This window comes from Rhinoraja longicauda, chromosome 6 (genome assembly GCF_053455715.1).
Source record: "Rhinoraja longicauda isolate Sanriku21f chromosome 6, sRhiLon1.1, whole genome shotgun sequence".
In the NCBI taxonomy this organism is placed as follows: domain Eukaryota; kingdom Metazoa; phylum Chordata; class Chondrichthyes; order Rajiformes; family Arhynchobatidae; genus Rhinoraja; species Rhinoraja longicauda.
Window position 1 is genome coordinate 60,911,032 of NC_135958.1, and position 20,622 is coordinate 60,931,653.

The window sequence follows — 20,622 nt, forward strand, 5'->3', positions numbered from 1 at the left end:
GCTGAGAAGATGATTTGCATGACATTACGTGTTGTAAAGCTCTTGATGCAGAAATAGATAAATAATTCCTAAAGAGTTGCAATCATCTGAAACGTGTCCAGGTCGTGACACAACAGGTTGCATAAACACGTTCAGGAAAGCCCGACTAAAATATCTCTTAATCTGTTAGCAATATCCCTCCTAGAATACTTCTTGACCCAGTTTCACTGGATTGATTTCGATGTTTAACAACAGATCATGTAACCCGCTGGTAATGTATACCTTCACATGCCAATAAGCTGGTGTTCATGTGCCTTTGTAGTAGCGTCACAATGCAAATAACCCAACATGTCTTTAATTTATTCACAAAATGCTGGAGTAACTTAGCGGGTCAGGCAGCATCTCGGGAGAGAAGGAATGGGTGACGTTTCGGGTCGAGACCCTTCTTCAGACCGAAACGTCACCCATTCCTTCTCTCCCGAGATGCTGCCTGACCGGCTGAGTTACTCCAGCATTTTGTGAATAAATCGATTTGTACCAGCATCTGCAGTTATTTTCTTATACAACATGTCTTTAATATTGAATCTCAACAGCCTCTGAACCATGTAGGGAATTCTCTTAGACGGTCTTAGTTTCTTTCCTGGAGAAGCAGAATGTTTAAACAATGAAAAATTAACAGAAAATAAATTGTTTGGACAGTTTCATTATTTAATTTTGTGGCCTAAGTAAAATTAACTTGGGTTTGCACATAATTGGTCATGTCTTTTATTGCTAAGTTGCAACAAAACAGTAAACTGGGAATGGTTTAACAAAATAGTCAATGAGGCTACAAAAATTTACTTTTTTTAAAACTAGGCACACCATTGTGCCTTTGCTAAAGTTGTAGGAATATTTGAATTTAAATTTGAATAAGTTTATTGGCCAAGTATGCATATACAAGGAATGTGCCTTGGTGCACCGCTCACAAATGACAACACAAACATACAGTTAACAATTAAGAATAAAGCATAAACACATCAAAACAATAAGGATACACCATTACGGTCTAAACATGTGGGTGAAAATAAACCAGAGCAAAAAAGAGACTACAGACTTTGGTTATTGAGTAGAACTACTACTCGTGGAAAAAAGCTGTTTTTATGTCTGGCTGTGGCTGTTTTGACAGTCCGGAGTCGCCTTCCAGAGGGAAGTGCTTCGAAGAGTTTGTGGCCAGGGTGAGAGGGGTCAGAGATGATCTTGCCCGCTCGCTTCCTGGCCCCTGCAGTGTACAGTTCATCAATGGGGGGAAGGTTGCAGCCAACAACCTTCTCAGCTGTGCGAACGTTCCTTTGATAGGGATCCTGATATAAAACCTTGATCGGGGTTAGCTGTTCACTGCACCCACATACACGTGACGATAATAAACAAAATTAAACTAAACTAGCAATCTCAGTTTGAAATGAGGGGCCTTGAACGATCCCGCTGAGTTCCCAGTCTGGAGTAGGGTCTTGACCTGAAACGCCTATTCATTTCCCCCCGAGATGGTGCCTGACCCGCTGATTACTCCAGCACTTTCTGTCTATCAGAGTCCCTCAAATGTCTAAATGTTTGTCTGCTTCGATCTAACATCAGTTGTGGGAGGCAGTGGATGAGCAAGTGTGAGTAGCGACTGTGCTTCTGGCCAGCTCCATGTGAGGAAAGCGAGGGGCAGGAGCGACAGATTTAGTCCCATCGGTTCCGTGTCAGGGTGGGGGCATCCCTTTCATTCCGTTTTCTTCAGCTAAGATTCATCTGGTATTTTGTTATTATTATACTGCGGAGAAAGTAGGGAGGCAATCATTGCAAACCACGACGCACAGGTGTGCGTTCTATTTATAGGACATGTTGTTGAGCATTGAGTTGGTGTGACCCCGGTCGGTGCAGGTCGTGAGGCATTCACCCACAATAACACCTTGTTGTTGACCGGTTTAACCCTGTGCTGATACGAGCGGTGTTCCTATGGTTTCCACCTACAGGTATCACGTTCCCCTCTGGAGAAATGCAGCAGAGGTTAATGAACGCCGTGTACGAGGAAGCAGGCATCTCTCCAGCTGCCGTCGAGTACCTCGAGGCACATGGCACAGGAACCAAGGTCTGTCGGTGCTCTGTCTGCTCCACACCATGTAGCTAAATGTCCCCTTGGCTCCTGCCCAAGGCTATGCAGCAATCACCATTCCTCGGTGGGGGGGGGGGGGGGGGGGAGGAGGGGAAGGGAGTCGATGGCGGAGTGCTGGATCTCTGCCCATTTGCTTACCTCCTGATTTAAAAATATATACTGGCATTTCTCAGTGCCGCATCAATCTGCACGTGCAAACAATATATAAAGTGACACTTTTTTTTCATGCAATTTGCACATCTTTCTGCAGGCCCTGGAGTTATGGAACAATGCCATTCCTGACGAATGTTTCAATTGAACCTCAAGCATTTCAAACAATGAAGCAGTACTTCACTACTTGCACCCATTTTAAGAAGCCCATTTCCTGGGTGTACCATCACTGAGACTGTACCGCACAGAAACAGGCCCTTTGGCCCCCTTGTCCATGCTGACCAAGTTGGCCCATCACCCTTCAATTCCTTCCTGTTCATATAGCTGTCCGAATGTCCTTTAAAGTTGTAATTGTATCTGCTTCTACAGCTTCCTCTGGCAGCTCATTCCAGTCATGGACTACACTCTGAGAGAAAAGGTTGCCCGCGAGGCCCCTCTTAAATCTCTCCCCTTTCACCTTAAACGTGTACCCTGTAACTTTACAATCCTCTGGCGTTCACCTTATCTGAGCGTTCACCTTATCCATCCCCTTCATGATCATGTACACTCCTCAACCTCCTACACTCCAAAGTAAAAAAAAGTCTCACCTATCCAACCTCCCCCTGTAACCCAAGCCCAAGTTACATTCTGGTGAATCTCTTCTGTTCCCTTTCCAACTGAGTGACATCATTCCTGTGGACTCTAGGGAAGGCGGACTAATAAAAGAAAGCTCGAGACAGGCAGAAAATATACCAATATTGATGGTTGATCATCCAATGTTATGGAGCCATGCAGAACAGAAACGGGCCCTTCAGTCCAACTTGCCCACCCCAACTTGCATGCCCCATCTACACTAGTCCCGCCTGCATTTGGCCAATGTCCTTCTAAACCTATCCAATCCATGTACCTACCCCGATGTTTTTTAAACGCTGTGATAGTGCCTGCCTCAACTACCTCCACAGGCAGCTCGTTCCATATATGTACTTCCCTGAATATAAAAAGTTTGCTCCTTGGGTTCCTATCAAATCTTTCGCCCCTCACCTTAAACCTATGTCCTCTGGTTCTTGATTCCCCTACTATGGGTAAAAGACTTTGTGCATTCACCCTATCTATTGTCTTTCATGATTTTATAAACCCCTGGGAGATCATCCCACATCCTCCTGCGCTCCTAGGAATTAAGTTCTAGCCTGCCATACCTTTCTCAAAAGCTCAGGCCCTCGAGTCCTGGCAACGTTCTAGTGAATCCTCTCTGCGTGTTGTGTGTACAGGTCGGAGACCCGCAGGAACTGAATGGAATTGCGAATGTCTTCTGTAAATTTGACCGCAAGCCTTTGCTGCTGGGATCAACAAAGTCCAACATGGGCCACCCGGAGCCTGCATCAGGATTAGCTGCACTAGCAAAGGCAAGTGTCTGGTCTTCTCTTTGTGGAGTGTTTGTGATGGGGGATTTGCGTACGTGACGCTAAAAAGTGCGGGAAATGAGAACTTTAGTTTAGAGATACAGCGCGGGGATAGGCCCTTCGGCCCACCGTCTGCACTGACAAGTGATCCCTGCACACTAATACTATCCTCTACATCTACAAACCTGCACGTCTTTGGAGTGTGGGAGGAAACCGAAGATCTCGGAGTAAACCCACGCAGGTCACAGGGAGACCGTACAAACAGCACCCGTAGTCAGGATCGAACCCGGGTCTCCGGTGCTGTTAGGCAGCAAATCTACCACTGAACCATAATTGCACAACTTGTAGAATGTCATGGGCTGTCTGGATAAGCAGTGCTTTTAAACATTTATTTATTTAGACTTGGAGTTTGGTTATATTTCAAGTTAAAGTGTTCTCAACATTGGGTGTATTGATGGTAACATTTTGTTGAGAAATGTAGCTTAAATTGTAATTGAAATTTGATTAAAAGATACAGCGTAGAAAGGCCCACCAAGTCCTCGTTGACCATGAATCACCGGTTCGTTCTAGGTCTACATTATCCCACTTTCTCATCTATTCCCTGCATTATCCCACTTTCTCATCCATAGGGGGCAGTTTACAGAGGTCTAATTAACCTACAAACCCGCACATCTCTGGGATGTGGTAGGAAACTGTAGCACCTGGAGGAAACCCACGTGGTCACAGAGTGCACGTGCAAACTCCGCACAGAGAGCACCTGAGGGCAGGATTGAACCTGGGTCTCTGGTGCTGTAAGGCAGTGGCTCCACCTGCTGTGCCACGGTGCTGCCCTTATGGGTGGCATGGCCATACTATACTGCAGCATGTAGAAAATCAAAACTTTTAGAACATTTGGATGAGCAGTGTTTTATTTTTATGAGATATCTTTGAGGTCATCTCTTAAATCCTTCCCCTCTCACCGAAAGATGACACCCTCTAGTTTTAGAATCCTCTACGCCCTGTTGAACCACTTTGCAGACTCTTTGATGCTGAGGTTAATTTTAATTTTCCATTCCGACAGGTTGTGCTCTCTCTGGAGCATGGTTTATGGGCTCCCAACATTCACTACAATACTCCCAACCCCGACATCCCTGCCCTGCACAGTGGGTGCATCCACGTCGTGACTGAACCTGTCCCCGTGACCGGTGGAATCGTGGGCATGAATTCCTTTGGCTTTGGAGGTTCCAACGTCCACGTCATTTTGCGTCCCAATGCGAAGCGGACCCGCCCTCCTGTTCCCTTGGCCCTGCCGCGCTTGGTGCAAGCGTGCGGCCGCTCGCCTGAAGCGGTGGAAGCTCTGCTTGAACAGACCCGACTGCACAACCACGACGTCAACTTGCTGAGTATGATTAACGACATTTCCATCATGCCGCCCGCCGCCATGCCCTACAGAGGTTACAGGCTGGTGGGCACTGAGACCGACGCCAAAGAGGTCCAGCAAGTCCAGTCTGCTGGAAGGCCACTGTGGTACGTTTGTTCAGGTGGGTGCCTTTAAAACTCCAGAGAATAAAGTCGACACTGATGGTCACAGTATTGACGTTGATATGGACAACCGGGACATTCCACAAAGTGTAGTCGAGTCAAGTCAATTTTATTTGTATAGCACATTTAAATACAACCCACGTTGACCAAAGTGCTGTACATCAGTACACAAAATAACATACAATAGCACACAAACCTAACAACACATACATAAACAGTTCACAGCGCCCCCTCAGAGGGTCTCAAACGCTAGGGAATAGAAGTAGGTTTTGAGCCTGGACTTAAAGGAGTTGATGGAGGGGGCAATTCTGATGGGGAGTGGGATGCTGTTCCACAGTCCAGGAGCTGCAACCGCAAAAGTGCGCTCACCCCTGAGCTTAATCCTAGACCGCGGGATAGTCAGTAGCCCCAAGTCAGCTGACCTGAGGGACCTGGAGATTGAGTGGTAGGTTAGAAGATTTTTGATATGGGGGGGGGGAAGCCCGTTTAGGCTTGTAGGTGTCATAGAGTCACTCAGCACGGAAGCAGGATCTTCGGCCCAACTCGTCCGAGCCCACCAAGGTGCCCCATCTGCACTAGTCCCACCTGCCTGTGTTTGGCCCACATCCGTCTAAACCTTTCCTGTCCATGTACCTGGATAGGGATCTTTACTGGGCTCTATTCTACTTACTATTCTTTGATTCGTGAAACCTTTTACCTCATCCTACACCTCCCCAAACCCTCCTAGATTCTACCAGAATCTAGAATAACAATATAACATGAGGGAAATAGATGAGGCGAATGCACTGTGTCTTTTCCCCAGAATAGGGAAATCAAGAACCAAAGGAGATAGATTGAAGCCAAAGGGAGAGGGATTAAATAGGAACCTGAGGGGCAATTTTTTCAGAGGGTGGTGGATGTATGGAACGAGCTGCCAGAGGATGTGGTTGAGGCAGGTAATATAACAACATTTAGAAGACATTTGGACAGGTACATTTGTGGATACAGACTAAACACGGACAACTGGGACTAGATTAGATGGGGATCTTGGTTGGAACGGACCAGTTGGGCCGAAGGACCTGTTTCCATACTGTATAACTCCAGAACTTTAGGAAGTAATGGAGGCAAGTACAATGACAATATTTTTTAAAAGCATTTGGATGGGTACGTGGATAGGAAAGGTTTAGAAGGATATTGGGCAAGCATGGATAAATGAGACGAGCTTAGATGGGGCATCTTGGTCAGTGTGGATGAATTGGGCCGAAGGGCCTGATCCATGCTGTATGAGCATGGACTTCAATAATGAACCATAAAGGATAGCATTTCATATCTGCTGGTGGATGATTCTACTGTACCCTCAGGTATGGGAGCTCAGTGGATTGGCATGGGTCGTGTCCTTATGAAACTGGATATATTCCGCGAATCCATTCTCCGTTCCGACAAAGCACTGGAAAAGACTGGATTGAAAGTGTCCAAACTCCTCATGAGCACAGACGAGAGAACGTTTGATGACACGGTGCATGCCTTTGTAGCCCTCACTGCCATTCAAGTAAGGAACCCTCTTTTGTTGTGAAGGAACCAAGCCTTCAAAAAAAAAAATTACTAGGTTGGCTTCACGTTCTCATGGTTTTAACTGCAGGTCGCTCAGATTGACATGTTGAACGCTATGGGTCTACGACCAGATGGTATTGTCGGGCACTCTGTGGGTGAGCTGGCCTGTGGGTATGCTGATGAATCACTGGCACATGAAGAAGCCATATTAGCCGCGTATTGGAGAGGGCGATGTATCAAGGAAGCCAAGCTACCCCCTGGGGCCATGGCTGCTGTTGGTAAGTGACTGATTGCACCACAAAGCTGTTTAAAATCCGTACAAGTTTATCCAAACTAAAGGTGGCGGTCAGGAGCGTCTCTCGTTTAGTTTATTACTGTCACGTGTACCGAGGTACAGTGAAAAGCTTCTATAGGAAAGACTATACATGATTAAAATCAAGTCATACGCAGTGTACAGTTATCCGCAGAATAAAGGGAATGACATTTAGTGCAACATAAAGTCCTGTAGAGTCCGATTAAAGATGGTCTGAGGATCTCCAATGAGTTAGATGGGAGGTCAGGACTGCTCTCTAGTTGGTGATAGGGTGGTTCAGTTGCCTGATAACAGCTGGGAAGAAACTGTCCCTGAATCTGGAGGTGTGTGTTATCATGCTTCTGCACCTCTTGCGTGATGGGAGTGGGGAGAAGAGGGGGTGGCCGGGATGAGGCTCGTCCTTGATTGTGCTGGTGGCCTTGCCGAGGCAGTGTGAAGTGTAGATGAAACAGGCATGGTCCAGTTGCTGATCTTGGCTGGGGGATTGGCACAGGAGGCTTTGTATTCCATCAAACAGAGATGTGCCTGAGCAGTTTGGTCCTGAGCATTGTCCAGTAGTGATGTGCCTGTGCACATTGTGCCCGTGCCTGTGCACATTGTCCAGTAGTGATGTGCCAGAGATGTGCCTGTGAGCAGTTTGGTCCTGAGCATTGTCCAGTAGACACCAAAGGCAAGGGGAATCGGAGATGTTGGTTTAAGGTTAGATGAGATTTGCTGTTGCTCCTATTAGGGTTAAACGCCTCCTGTTACTATTGTTAAGGTAATCACCGTGATCATGTAACTAAGGTGCTGGAGTAACTCAGCGGGTCATGCAGTATTTGTGGAGGGAATGTAAAGACAAAATTTTGGGTTGGGACCCTTCAGACTTGAGTCTGAAGAAGGATCGCAACCTGAAACGTTGACTGTCCATCCCCTCCACAGGTGCTGCCTGAGATACTCCAGCACTGTGTTTTTCTCAAGATCCCAGCATCTGCAGTTCCCTGTGTCGACTGTGTGTCTAATCCGCAGTGATGTAGTTGTATCGACCCGCGGGCAACAGGGGCCTGGAGAGAGAGGGGAGTGAGTGGGACTCTGTGGTATAGTGATCCCAGTGTAATTTTATAAAAAAGATATCCCGCACTGTTCCTCCTGTCAGCTGCTCACACGAGTGAACATAGAACAGTACAGCACGAGAACAGGCCCTTCAGCCCACAATGTCGGTGCTGAGCATGATGCCATCACTTATCTACCTGCACATAACTCATATCCCACTAGTCCTTGCATATCCAAAAGTCTTTTTAAAGCTACTCTCATATCTACCTCGACCGCCACACTCAGCAGTGCGTTCCAGGCACCCACCACCCTCGTGAATTATAAGAGCATAAATTAAATTATTAATTTAAATGGGATGACTCTCGGTGTCAGCTTTGAGGTGACTTTAATCTGGATGTGATCTGCATCAGGAAGTGGTTGTCGATACTGGGCCTCCCTGGTGGGGCTGATGTATTCATTGCAGTGCTATCTGATACGCGCACAAGCAAAATTGCGCAAAGCAGATTTAGTACATCGAAGGAACTGTACAAAGATAGGTTCCCAGTGGGAATATGCCTTGATCAGGGGATGCTGCAACAACAGTTCCAAGGTCAGTTGGTTCCATTTACTGCCAAGGCTGGCTCTTGCCCAATTCCCACTGACAGTGGTCCAGCCACAATTGCAACCTTGGCTGAATGTTTAGGGATTCTTAGGGTCCGCAGTATTTGATGATTTAATTGACTACATGGTGTTTTTGACAAACATTTGGTCATGGATGAAAGATGATCATTGACCTGAGCTGACTCTAATTAGATCAAGCCCAAAGCGGGACAATTGGCCATCATTTAACAGAAATCAAAACCCAGGGTCTTGACCCAAAACGTCACCCATTCCCTCTCTCCTAGATGCTGCCTGACCTGCTGAGTTACTCCAGCATTTTGTGATACCTTCGATTTGTACCAGCATCTGCAGTTATTTTCCTACACTGACATCGGGTGCTGTCTGTGGATTTTGCACGTTCTCCCTGTGGACGTTTGGGTTTCCTCCAGATGCTCTGGTTCCTTCCGCATCCCAACCCTGTGCAGGTTTGTAGGTCAATTGGCCTCTGTAATCAGCCCCCTAAACAGTGTGCAGGGGAGTGGGTGTGAAAGTGGAATAACATAGAAAGAGTGTGAACAGGTGATCGCTGGTGTGACATCTGTATCTCTATAACAACTAAGACTTGAGATACAGCACGGAAACGGGTCCCTCAGCCCACCGTGTCCGCGTCGACCAGTGATCACCCCTTACACTAACACTATTCGATACACTAGGGACCATTTACAATTTTACCGAAGTCAATTAACCTATACGCCTTTGGAGTGTGGGAGGAAACCGGAGCACCCAGAGAAAACTCATGCAGTCACAGGGAGAACGTACATCGCTGTACAGACAACAACATTAGTCGGAATCTAACCCGGTCTCTGGCGCTGTTAGGCAGCAGCTCCAGCACTGTGCTGCCCTGAAGGGCTGTAAAGTTGTGTTATGAATGTGTTTTTATATTTAAAAAAGTCACTGCAACGTTTTGATGTGTGACAGGATTAACTTGGGAGGAGTGCAAAGCGCAGTGTCCCGAAGGAGTGGTTCCTGCCTGTCACAATGCCGAAGATACAGTCACCATCTCTGGGCCACAGGTAGGAAACGAGACAAGACCGCAGCAACCGAGAAATGTCATGTGCACATGTGTCGTGCTCAATCAATCTCTGGATTTGGCTTTAGTTAATAAGGGCACAGAGGGCAAGTTGAGGGAGGGGTGTAAGATAACTTAGTTGGGTTTGCATTAAATATTAAAGCAAAACAAAAACTAAGGGACGTTTGGAAATTTGTCTAATTTGTAATGGGAGCAAAATGGGCCCTTGTTCTGGTAAATCGATGTGGATCTTCAATACTGACTGTTTTTTAATTAGATTGATCAAACTCTTAAGCAAATATTTGGACAAGAATTAAAACATGCAAATGATGAGATTCCATGGATGAATGATTTTAATGTAGAACTGCAGATGTTGGTTTATACCAAAGACAGACACAAATTGTTGGAGTAACTCTGTGGGTCAGGCAGCATCTCTGGAGAAAATGGCTGGATGACTTTTTGGGTCAGGACCCTTCTTCAGACTAAAACGTCGACCATCCTTTTCCTCCAGAGATGCTGCATAACCCGCTGAGTTACTCCAGGACTTTGCGTCTGTCTATCTTTAATGTTTTTAATGAGTTGTCTGATTTAATCATATAAAATATATAATAAAGGGAGAATATGGAGAACATTCTACACAATTATTTGTTATGGTGCAATTTTAGAAACTTGCTTCAGATTGAGGTGCATCTATCTATCCACAAAATCACTTTGTTTTGCATGGTTCAGTTCTAATCTGAATATTTTCTTAAGAGTTTGATCAATCTCATTTAAATTTAGTCGGTACTGAAGATCCAGTTGAATTTACCCAGACAAAGGCACATATTGCCCCTATTAAAAATCAAATTCCTGAGAGAGATTAAATGGACACAAAAAGCTGGAGCAATTCAGTGGGTCAGACTACTTTTCTGGAGAAAAGGAATAGGTAACATTTCGGGTCGAGAGACTTCTTCAGTCTCAACCCAAAATGTCACCTATTCCTATTCTCCAGAGATGCTGTCTGACCCACTGAGTTGCTCCAGCTTTTTGTCTTTCGTTGGTTTAAACCAGCATCTGCAGTTCCTTCTTAGAGATTAAATGGAGATGGCTATCAATTTATTCCTGGCCAAGAGTGTAAGTTAAAAATAAAATTGGCAAAATATTTGAAAAGAGAGAATATGAAATTAATGTTATTGATGCCAGGATGTGTATAGAGGTGAAGGTACATGTCCTAAATTGTGATCGTTGTTTCCATGTCAGGAAGCTGTCAGTACGTTTGTGGCCACGCTAAAGAAGGAAGGAGTCTTCGCCAAAGAGGTTCGCAGCGCAGGAGTTGCTTTCCATTCCTACTACATGGCCTCCATTGCACCGACTCTTCTTAATGCTCTGCAGCAGGTATGGGCAGTATCTTGTCAGCTCAATCTTCTGAGGATTTTTCTTAGAGACTTGAATACTATGCAGTGAGTGGTAGACAGACTCCAGGAAACCCTTGAATTCCATGCAAGATGGTACGGTATGGGTTAGCATGTTGGATCGGGAAGCAGAATGCATAGAGGGGTATGTGTAAATATCGGCATATAAATCCATGGTTGTTATTTCCTTTAGGTTTGGGTTAGAGCCAGAACCGGTGATAATGTACTTAAACCGAGTTGAAAAGAGTCAAGGAGTTACATGAATTGTTAATAAAACAAAGTTGTTTTTCATTATTTAAGATGTAGAAACAAGAACGCAGTGGAGCAGCGGTAGACTTGCTGCCTTACATTGCCAGAGACCTGGGTTCGATCCTGACTACAGGTGCTGTCTGTACGTTCATAAGTGACAGGAGTAGAATTAGGCCGTTCGGCCCATCGAGTCTGCTTGCATTTCAGTCATGGCCAACGCCATTCATTCTCCCTGTGATCCCCCCATGGGTTTTCTCAGGGTACTCCAGTTTTCTCCCACATTCCAAAGACTTACAGGTTTGTAGGTTAATTGGCTTCGGTAAAAATTGTAAATTGTTTCTAGCATGTAGGATGGTCTAGTGTACAGGGTGATCGCTGGTCGGCGTGGATTTGGTGGGCCGAAGGGCCTATTTCAGCGCTGTATCTCCAACGTGAAAAGAAACTGCAGATACCAGATTACAAAAAAAACACAAAGTGTGGAGGTGAAGTTTCAGATCGGGACCTTTCTTCAGACATCTGAAGGGATGCTCTGAGTTACTCTCGCACTTTGTGTTTATCAGATGTGTTCTTAATTAAACCTTCAAGCTTTATTTTGCGGTGTGTTGTGGATAATGAGTGCCCACTATAATATGTACTGATTATATGCCTCCTCTTCCTCTGCATGCCTTCCTTTGCCACCTCTCTGTATCCACATTTTGCTTGTCAGGTTATCAGAGTGCCCAAAGCTCGTTCTCCACGCTGGATCAGTACATCGATCCCACAGGCCAGGTGGGACAATGAGATCGCCAAGCACTCGTCTGCAGAGTACCATGTCAACAACCTGGTCAGCCCAGTTCTGTTTCAGGAAGGGCTGCAACATGTCCCAAGTAATGCTGTTGTGGTCGAGATTTCAGCTCATGCCCTGCTTCAGGTACCCACCTTTCATTGCAGACTCCATGTACGATTGACTTTGTGGCAGCTCCCACCGTGTTACGGCTGAGACAAAAATAAGTTTGCTTGGGGAATCTATCTTGTCAGAATGTTCTTCTTCCCCAGTATTGTACGCACCTGTGTCTCAAAAATGGCAGGTGTAGAGTTTGATGAATTTATGATGCGTTTACCATAGCTTAGTGTTGTTAAAGCTTTATTTATTGTCTCCAATGTTACTTTATGTTCCTAGGTAAAGTGAAATTCTTTGCTTTTGCATACAATGCACAAAGTATGCAGAGTATCTGTTGCTGACAAAATTGCAAAAGTACTCATTAGAGTCCCGAAAGATCCCTCTTTGGTCTCGGCGGCCTGACCACCTCTCTGTGGCCCATTTTAATATCTACAAAGAGCGCTGATATTTGATCCCTTACTGCATATTCTTGTCTTTCTGAGGACGTGTCTTGGGAAACACTAAAATCATATTGCCACCTGAATTGAGATATTCTCCTTAAAATGTCCATGAATAGTTATTTCGACAATTCGCAAAACACAAAAGCAAGTCTTGATATTTTTAAACTATGCTTGCTTTTTAAGAAGTGTGGGGCAAGGTATTATAGGGGGCTTTGTGTGATAGCTCATCGGCTCCAACATAATGTTCCAGCCGTTCAACCCTTTGCCACCCGCTGAACAGTTTGTGCTTATTTCAGGTTATTCTGAAACGCAGTCTGAAGCAGACGTGCCTGATCCTGCCACTGATGAAGCGAGGCCACAGCAACAACTTGGAGTATTTGCTCACGCACGTCGGCAAGATCTATGCAAGTGGGTAAGTGGTAGAACTTCAGGGGAATGGGATTTGGATCTTGCTCGTGGTCCAATACAGAGGGTTAGCAAGTGGTTTGCAAGGAGTCGTGGATAGATACAGCAGGGAATGGTGCTAGGGTCCATCGTCCATGCTGATCACAAACACTTTCAGAACCTGCCACCCATAAACAGTCCAAGTGGTCCAACTGATTTATTCTGGTGTTGATGGCGATACTTTCTTGAGGCCTATATATCTCTGTGCATCACTGTCCCAAGATTTGGACAGGTACACGAAAGCCTTGCTTTTCCCCTCTCTCCATCCCCTCCCCTTCCCAGTTCTCCCACTAGTCTTACTGTCTCCGACTACATTCTAACTCTGTCCCGCCCACTCCCCTGACATCAGTCTAAAGAAGGGTCTTGACCCGAAACGTCATCCATTTCTTCCCTCCAGAGATGCTGCCTGTCCCGCTGAGTTACTCCAGCATTTTGAGTCTCCCTTCGATTTAAACCAGCATCTGCAGTTCTTTCCTACACATGGATAGTTTAGTTTAGTTTATTGTCACATGTACCAAGGTACAGTGAAAAGCATATGTTACGTGCTAACCAGTCAGTGAAAGGACAAATACATGGTTGCAATCAAGCCACTCACAGTGTGCAGATAAAGTAAGAAACGTTGCTGTAGGAGTGGAGATTTAAAAGTGTGGAGTGATTGTAATGTGTGATTGATTAGATTGGGTGCCATCTTGGATCGAGGGAAAGCTTTCGAAGTACACAGGTTTAACGCAGACAGGTGGGGCTAGCGTAGATGGGGCTCCTTGGTCAGCACAGGTGAATTGGGCCGAAGGGCCTGCTTCTATGCTGTGTGGCTCTACTAGCGAATCGGCCATGCAAATCCGGTCCAGTTTGATCCCTGCTCTATTGTGTCGACAGAACAAGAAATTAATGAGGTAATATAGCAATAGTCATCTCTAAAAAGCACAAAATAACAAAATATTGATTTGCTATCTGGCAATGACAGAGTGAACCTGGACTCCAACAAGTTGTACCCACCTGTGGAGTACCCCATCCCCGCCGGGACTTCCTTAATTTCTCCGAGCATCATGTGGGACCACAGCCAAATCTGGGACGTACCCAAGACCGAGGACTTCTCGTCCGGTTCAGGAGGTTTAGGATCTGCCATTGTGTTTAATGTTGGTGAGTCGCTGCATTGTCAGAAACCTATTGGGTAATTGCATGCACTACACCAGAGACAACTAAACGATTTGTGAATTTGGGAAATTCATCTTTAAAAATTGGATAGTCTTCTGACCTTTTGATTTGTGTCCCACAGATATGAACCCTGAGTCTGCTGACAGCTACATTGCCGATCACTGTATCGATGGGAGAGTGCTGTATCCAGCTACTGGCTACCTGTTCCTGGCCTGGCGAGCTTTGTTAAGGATGAGCGGCGCTGTAATGGATCAGACACCAGTGATATTTGAAGATGTTGTCATACACGGAGCAACAATTCTGCCAAAAACAGGTACCAAAGCAGAGTAACAACCTGAAACGTCATCTGTCCATCTCTTCCACAGGTGCTGCCTGGCCTGCTCAGTTTCTCCAAGACATTGTCTTGGACACCCTTCACACAAAGGACTCGAGCGCCTGAGCTGAAGGGAGATTGAGCAGTCCAGGACTCTATTCCTTGGAGCGGGGGAGGATGAGGGGTGAGCTTATAGAGGTGTACAAAATCATGAGAGGAATAGATTGGGTAGACGCATAGAGTCTCTTGCCCAGAGTGGGGGAAATCGAGAACCAGAGGACATAGGTTTAAGGTGAAGTGAGAAGATAGGTTTAATAGGAACCTGAGAGGTAACTTTCACACAAAGGATGGTGGGTGTATGGAACGAGTTGCCGGAGGAGGTAGTTGAGGCAGGTACTATTGCAATGTTGAAGAAACATTTAAGCAGGTACATGGATAGGACAGGTTTAGATATAAGCCAAATGCAGGCAGGGGTGACAAGTGTAGCTGGGAAATGTTGACCGGTGTGGGCAAGATGAGCCAAAGGGCCTGTTTCCATAATGTATCACTCTGTTATGATACATTATTGTTTTAACAAAATGTAATGATTTATATATAACATTACACTATATATTTTTTAAAAAGCAGGTCTGAAAGATTCATATCAATGATGGAGAAAGAATGCTTCAAGGTTAAAAAGAAAATATGTTTATTTAAGTATGGTGAGATTCAGTAAAGGAATTAATGTGACAAGTCTCGTGCCCTTCTGCCCATTGGTTCTCCACCAATGCAGTGGCTGGTGGTAACGAGTATCATGACCTCTGTCCATCAGGGACCCCTGCTTGTGACGGCTGATCTGGAGAACTCGAGGGTCCTGGCACCATTCCAGATCCCAGCCCAAGGTCAAGTCTGTGAACTCGCTGTATAGTCAATAAACCCAAACTTCTTCCCTAACCTACAAACAGCAGTCAGCCATGTTTTTAAAACTAAGCATCTCCATAGTGATGGGATCACAGAGTTGTTTACTTTATCAGGATTGTTCATCTCGGGTCTCTGGGAAACAAAGTTTGTCTGGTCTTGCTGCTCTATGTTCATTGAGGCTGTGTGATCTTGATTTACTGGTTCTTCCAAGTGAGCAGAATTATTTCCCAAAGCGCAATTGTCTTTCCAAGCTCGCCACTTGCTCAACACCGGGACTGTTAGCAGCCAACTCTGCTTCAGCTGTGAAGACTGTTTTAATCCTTGCATTACACAAAATAGGCTACACTTCAGCCTCCCAAGCTCCAAAGGAGAAAAGTCCAGTCTTTTCAGCCTCTCCCTATAGCACAAGCCTAGGCAACATCCTGGTGAAACTCTTCACCCCAACTTAATGACATCCTTATTTGTAATTAAAAATAAATAAATCTCTTTTTATATTAGCAGAGAGAATAAAGTCATTGAGAAGAGAGATGCTTCTGGGTTGTATTATCTCAATTTAGTAACACTTGTTACTAAGTACACACCAGGTTTTGGAAAGACATCTGATTTCTAACATCTATACTAGAGGGAATTTCTTAAAATTTAGAGCAAAAGTATATCTTGTATTTGTTCTGCTCAAGTGCCATGTATCTTAAACTGTTTCTTAAACTGTTGGAATTACCATGTTGTTATTCTGTTGACCATGTCTCTTGAAACCTGTTGCTTCTGTTAATTAAGGTTCTGTGCAGCTTGAAGTTCGGCTGATGCCAGCATCAAATAGATTCGAAATTTCGGAGAACAGCAACCTAACTGTTAGCGGTAAGCCACATTAATCTTGAGGCTTTCTTTGAATTTGATTTTTCACATAACTGCAAAGTTCATATTTGAAGTATTGAATTGAATAAATGTTATTAGTCAAATAAACATAGCAGAAAAAGTAAGGAAATTTGTGTTTGGTAGATTATTTCTTTGTTGTAACAATGCTTCTTGGCAATAAATCTTATACCGTTGGAAAGCCTGTTTATTTCCCTTTTAAATGGTGCCACATTTGTAAGGAACATGCATTTGTGGGATGAGCAGCAGAGCTGAGTATATGGGTTGCACCCATGAAAAATTTGCCAAAACTTCTCTGCCAATGCCAAACAGCTTATTCTGCTGTTGCTATTGACTCTTGTTTTGAGCTTCTGGTACCCCCAGGTGCTGACAATCAGGTGCCTGATTGGCAGCATCTGTGAGCATGGGCCCTGCTACAGTGGTCAGTAGGTGTCTGCTCCAAGAATCGGCATGCCACGTTTGACTGATCTGGATAGGGCCCGTGCGATAGGGCAACTTCAAGCTGGTGTTCCGCAAAACCAAGTTGCGGCATTATTTGGAGTGAGCCCTAGTACCATCTCCAAAGTGAAGGCCAAGTTCCATATAACAGGGGATGTCAGAGACAGGCCGCGAAGTGGGCGTCCCAAGAAGACGACACCCGAAGAAGACCGTTTCCTCACCCTGTCAGCACTTAGGAACCGTAGGCTGTCTTCTACAGATTTGCAGTCAAGGTTTGCAGGACGATATGGCCGACGGCTCTCTGCCCAGACAATTCGGAACAGACTACATGCAGCCGATCTCCGGTCTCATAGGGCTGCCAGGAGGCCTGCCATGACTGCCCTTCACCGTCAGGCCGGTTTGCGCTGGTGTCGGCAACACATGCACTGGAACCTGAACATGTGGAGGAACGTTATGTTCAGCGATGAGTCCAGATTCTGCCTACGGCAGTTGGATCATAAGGTCAATGTGTGGAGAAGACGTGGAGAACGCTATGCTGATTGCTGCACCAATAGAGTAACATCTTTTGGTGGAGGCAGTGTGATGGTGTGGGGCGACATCTCCCTCACTGGAAAAACGAGGCTTGTCATCATTGGAGGCAATCTCAATGCAGAGAGATATCGAGATGAGATTCTGCAACCAGTGGCAATCCCATATCTCCACAGTCTGGGACCGAACTCTATCCTCCAAGATGACAATGCTCGCCCCCACAGAGCAGGGTTTCTCAGAGACTACCTTCAGAATTTGGGAGTGGAGAGGATGGAATGGCCTGCCAGCAGTCCTGACCTCAACCCCATTGAACACTTGTGGGATCAGCTTGGGCGTGCTGTTCGTGCCAGAGTGACCAACACAACCACGTTGGCTGACTTGCGACAAATGCTGGTTGAAGAATGGGATGCCATTCCACAACAGTGTGTGACCAGGCTGGTGACCAGCATGAGGAGGAGGTGCCAGGCTGTTGTGGCTGTATATGGTTCTTCCACACGCTACTGAGGCTCCTGTTTATTAAATGAATAAATTGTTAAATTGCCAATATGTCTTGTTTCTTCAGACTTCAATCATCCAATCCACCAAACAACACCGAACAAGAGTCAATGGCAGAATAAGCTGTTTGGCATTGGAGAGAAGATTTGGCAGATTTTTCATGGGCGCAACCCACATGCTCAGCTCTGCTGCTCATCCCACAAATGCATGTTCCTTACAAATGTGGCACCATTTAAAAGGGAAATAAACAGGCTTTCCAACGGTATAAGATTTATTGCCAAGAAGCATTGTTACAACAAAAAAATAATCTACCAAACACAAATTCCCTTACTTTTTGTGCTATGTTTATGTATACATACAAGGAATTTGCCTTGGTGCTTTGCTCACAAGTAACTGCAGGAATTACAGTAGACAATTAAAAATAAAACATAATTTAAACTGATGAAGAATGAAATAAAATACCAGAGCACAAGGAGGCTACAGACTTTTGACTGAGTAGAGCTACTGCTCGTGAAAAAAAGCTGTTTTTATGTCTGGCTGTGGCGGCTTTGACAGTCCGGAGTCGCCTTCCAGAGGGAAGTGCTTCAAAGAGTTTGTGGCCAAAATGAGAGGGGTGAGAGATGATCTTACCTGCTTGCTTCCTGGCCCTTGCAGTGTACAGTTGGTCAATGGGGGGGGGGGGAAGGTTGCAGCCAACAACCTTCTTGGCTGATCGAATGATGCGCTGCGGCCTCTGGATAACGTGTTTGGTGGCTGAGCCAAAGCAGACCATGATGGAGAAGGTGAGGACAGACTCTTTGATGACAGTATAAAACTGGACCATCATTGCCTGTGGCAGATTGTGTTTTCTCAGCTGCCACAGGAAGTACATCCTCTTGGGCCTAAGGTGTTGTTGATGGTGAGTGGGGGAGGGGAGGGGGAGCTCTCCTAAAGTCTACAAGCAATTCCACCGTCTTAAGAGCATTGAGCTCCAGGTTGTTGCGATGGCACCAGGATGCCAGCTGCGTCACTTCCTGTCTATAGGCAGATTCCTCCCCATCCTGGATCAGTCCAATCAGGGTTGTGTTGTCCGCGAACTTGAGGAGTCTGTGGAGGTGCAGTCATTGGTGTAGAGAGAGTAAAGGAGAAGGGAGAGTACGCAGCCTTGCGGTGCTCCTGTGCTGAGGGACTGCAGGTCCGAGATGTGCTTTCCCAGCCTCGCATGCTGCTTCCTGTCAGGAAGTTGATGATCCACTGACAGAGGGGTTCAGGCACAGTCAACTGGAGTTTGGAGTGTAGTAGCTCTGGCAAAATGGGGTTAAATGCAGAGCTAAAATCCACAAACAAAATCCTTGCATAGGTCCCCTGGCGTTCTAGGTGCAGGAGGATGAAATGTAGGCCATGGTTGACTGTGTCATCCACTGATCTATTTGCCCGGTATACAAACTGCAGAGGATCCAGCAAGGAGTTTGTGATATTTTTCAGGTGGGCCAGCATGTCTTTCAAGGGTGTTCAGGATTACAGAGGTCAGTGCGACTGGCCTGTAGTCATTAAGACCAGTAATCCGTGGCTTTTTTGGGTACGGGAACAATAGTGGAGACTTTGATGCAGGCAGGGACCGATTGAAAATGTCTGTGTAGACCGGTCGGTGCCAGTTATTCGGCACAGAGCTTGACGGTAGAGGGGGAAACATTGTCTGGTCCTGGAGATTTCCGGCTTTTTCTGTCTCCTGAATAGCTTTTCCACCTCCTCAATTGCTATTGTTAGTGACGGAGAAGTGGCCAGACTGATGTTGGGCAGCAAGGAGGGTTGGGCAGTGGACGAGGGGCCAGTCTTTACTGACTGGAGTCAGTCTGTGAGTAGGTGTAAAGTGGTTATTGGGGAGGGGTGGGTGGGGAAGGGTCCCGTCTTTGCCGACTAGAGTCCGGCTGTGTCAGAAAATAACTGCAGATGCTGGTACAAATCAAAGGTATTTATTCACAAAATGCTGGAGTAACTCAGCAGGTCAGGCAGCATCTCAGGAGAGAAGGAATGGGTGACGTTTCGGATCGAGACCCTGAGATGCTGCCTGACCTGCTGAGTTACTCCAGCATTTTGTGAATAAATAGAGTCAGGCTGTGAGTGGGTGTGAAGTGGTGATTGGGGAGGAGTGGGTGGGGGAGGGGGTACCAGGGTTATGTTTCTGTCTATCAAACCTGCAGTAGAACTCATTCAGGTCATTGGTCAGCTGATGATCGTCCAAGTTTTCCTCTTGTAGCTGGTGATTTCTTGCAAGCCCTTCCACACTGAAGAAGAGTCATTAGCTGAGAACGTGCTCCTCAACTTCTCAGAGTACCTTTCCTTGGCAGCTCTGATTCCTCTTCTCAGCTTGTACTTGGCCTGCCTGTAGAGTTCTGCATCCCCGCTCCTGTAGACCTCATCTTTAGACTGGGGGAGCTGTCTTGAGTTCTGCTGTGAACCAGGGCTTGTCGTTGTTGAACCTGAATCTGATAGGGGGAATGCAACTGTCCTCACAAAAGCTGACATATGATGTCACAGTGTCTGTCTATTCATCGAGGCTTGTGGTTGCATCCCTGAACTCATTCCAATCAGTGCAGTCAAAGCAGGACTGTAGGCTTTCAATGCCCTCGCCTGCCCACTTTTTCATTGTTCTGACCACAGGCTTAGCAGATTTTGGTTTCTGCCTGTAGGTCGGAATAAGGTGAACCAAACAATGATCAGAGAGTTCCAGAGCCGCACGGGGAGTAGAACGATATGTGTTCCTGATTGTAGTGTGGCAATGATTGAGGGTTCTCTCCCCTCTGGTGGGGCAGGTAACGTGATGTCTGTATTTTGGAAGCTCTCGGCTGAGTTA

General features: G+C 45.9%; 1 protein-coding gene across 4 annotated transcripts in view; it reads left to right on the forward strand.

Moving 5' to 3' along the window:
• The window catches only part of fasn (fatty acid synthase), a 92,443-nt gene that overhangs the window by 20,947 nt on the left and 50,874 nt on the right, over positions 1–20,622 (forward strand). For all 4 annotated transcript variants that reach the window (XM_078401103.1, XM_078401106.1, XM_078401105.1 and 1 more), the window contains exons 7-18: positions 1,974–2,089; positions 3,511–3,645; positions 4,703–5,162; positions 6,504–6,691; positions 6,782–6,971; positions 9,596–9,690; positions 10,926–11,060; positions 12,033–12,236; positions 12,943–13,058; positions 14,055–14,230; positions 14,367–14,558; positions 16,233–16,313. In XM_078401103.1, the coding sequence (XP_078257229.1) occupies positions 1,974–2,089; positions 3,511–3,645; positions 4,703–5,162; positions 6,504–6,691; positions 6,782–6,971; positions 9,596–9,690; positions 10,926–11,060; positions 12,033–12,236; positions 12,943–13,058; positions 14,055–14,230; positions 14,367–14,558; positions 16,233–16,313 (2,088 nt within the window). The remainder of the gene's footprint in view (positions 1–1,973; positions 2,090–3,510; positions 3,646–4,702; positions 5,163–6,503; positions 6,692–6,781; positions 6,972–9,595; positions 9,691–10,925; positions 11,061–12,032; positions 12,237–12,942; positions 13,059–14,054; positions 14,231–14,366; positions 14,559–16,232; positions 16,314–20,622) is intronic.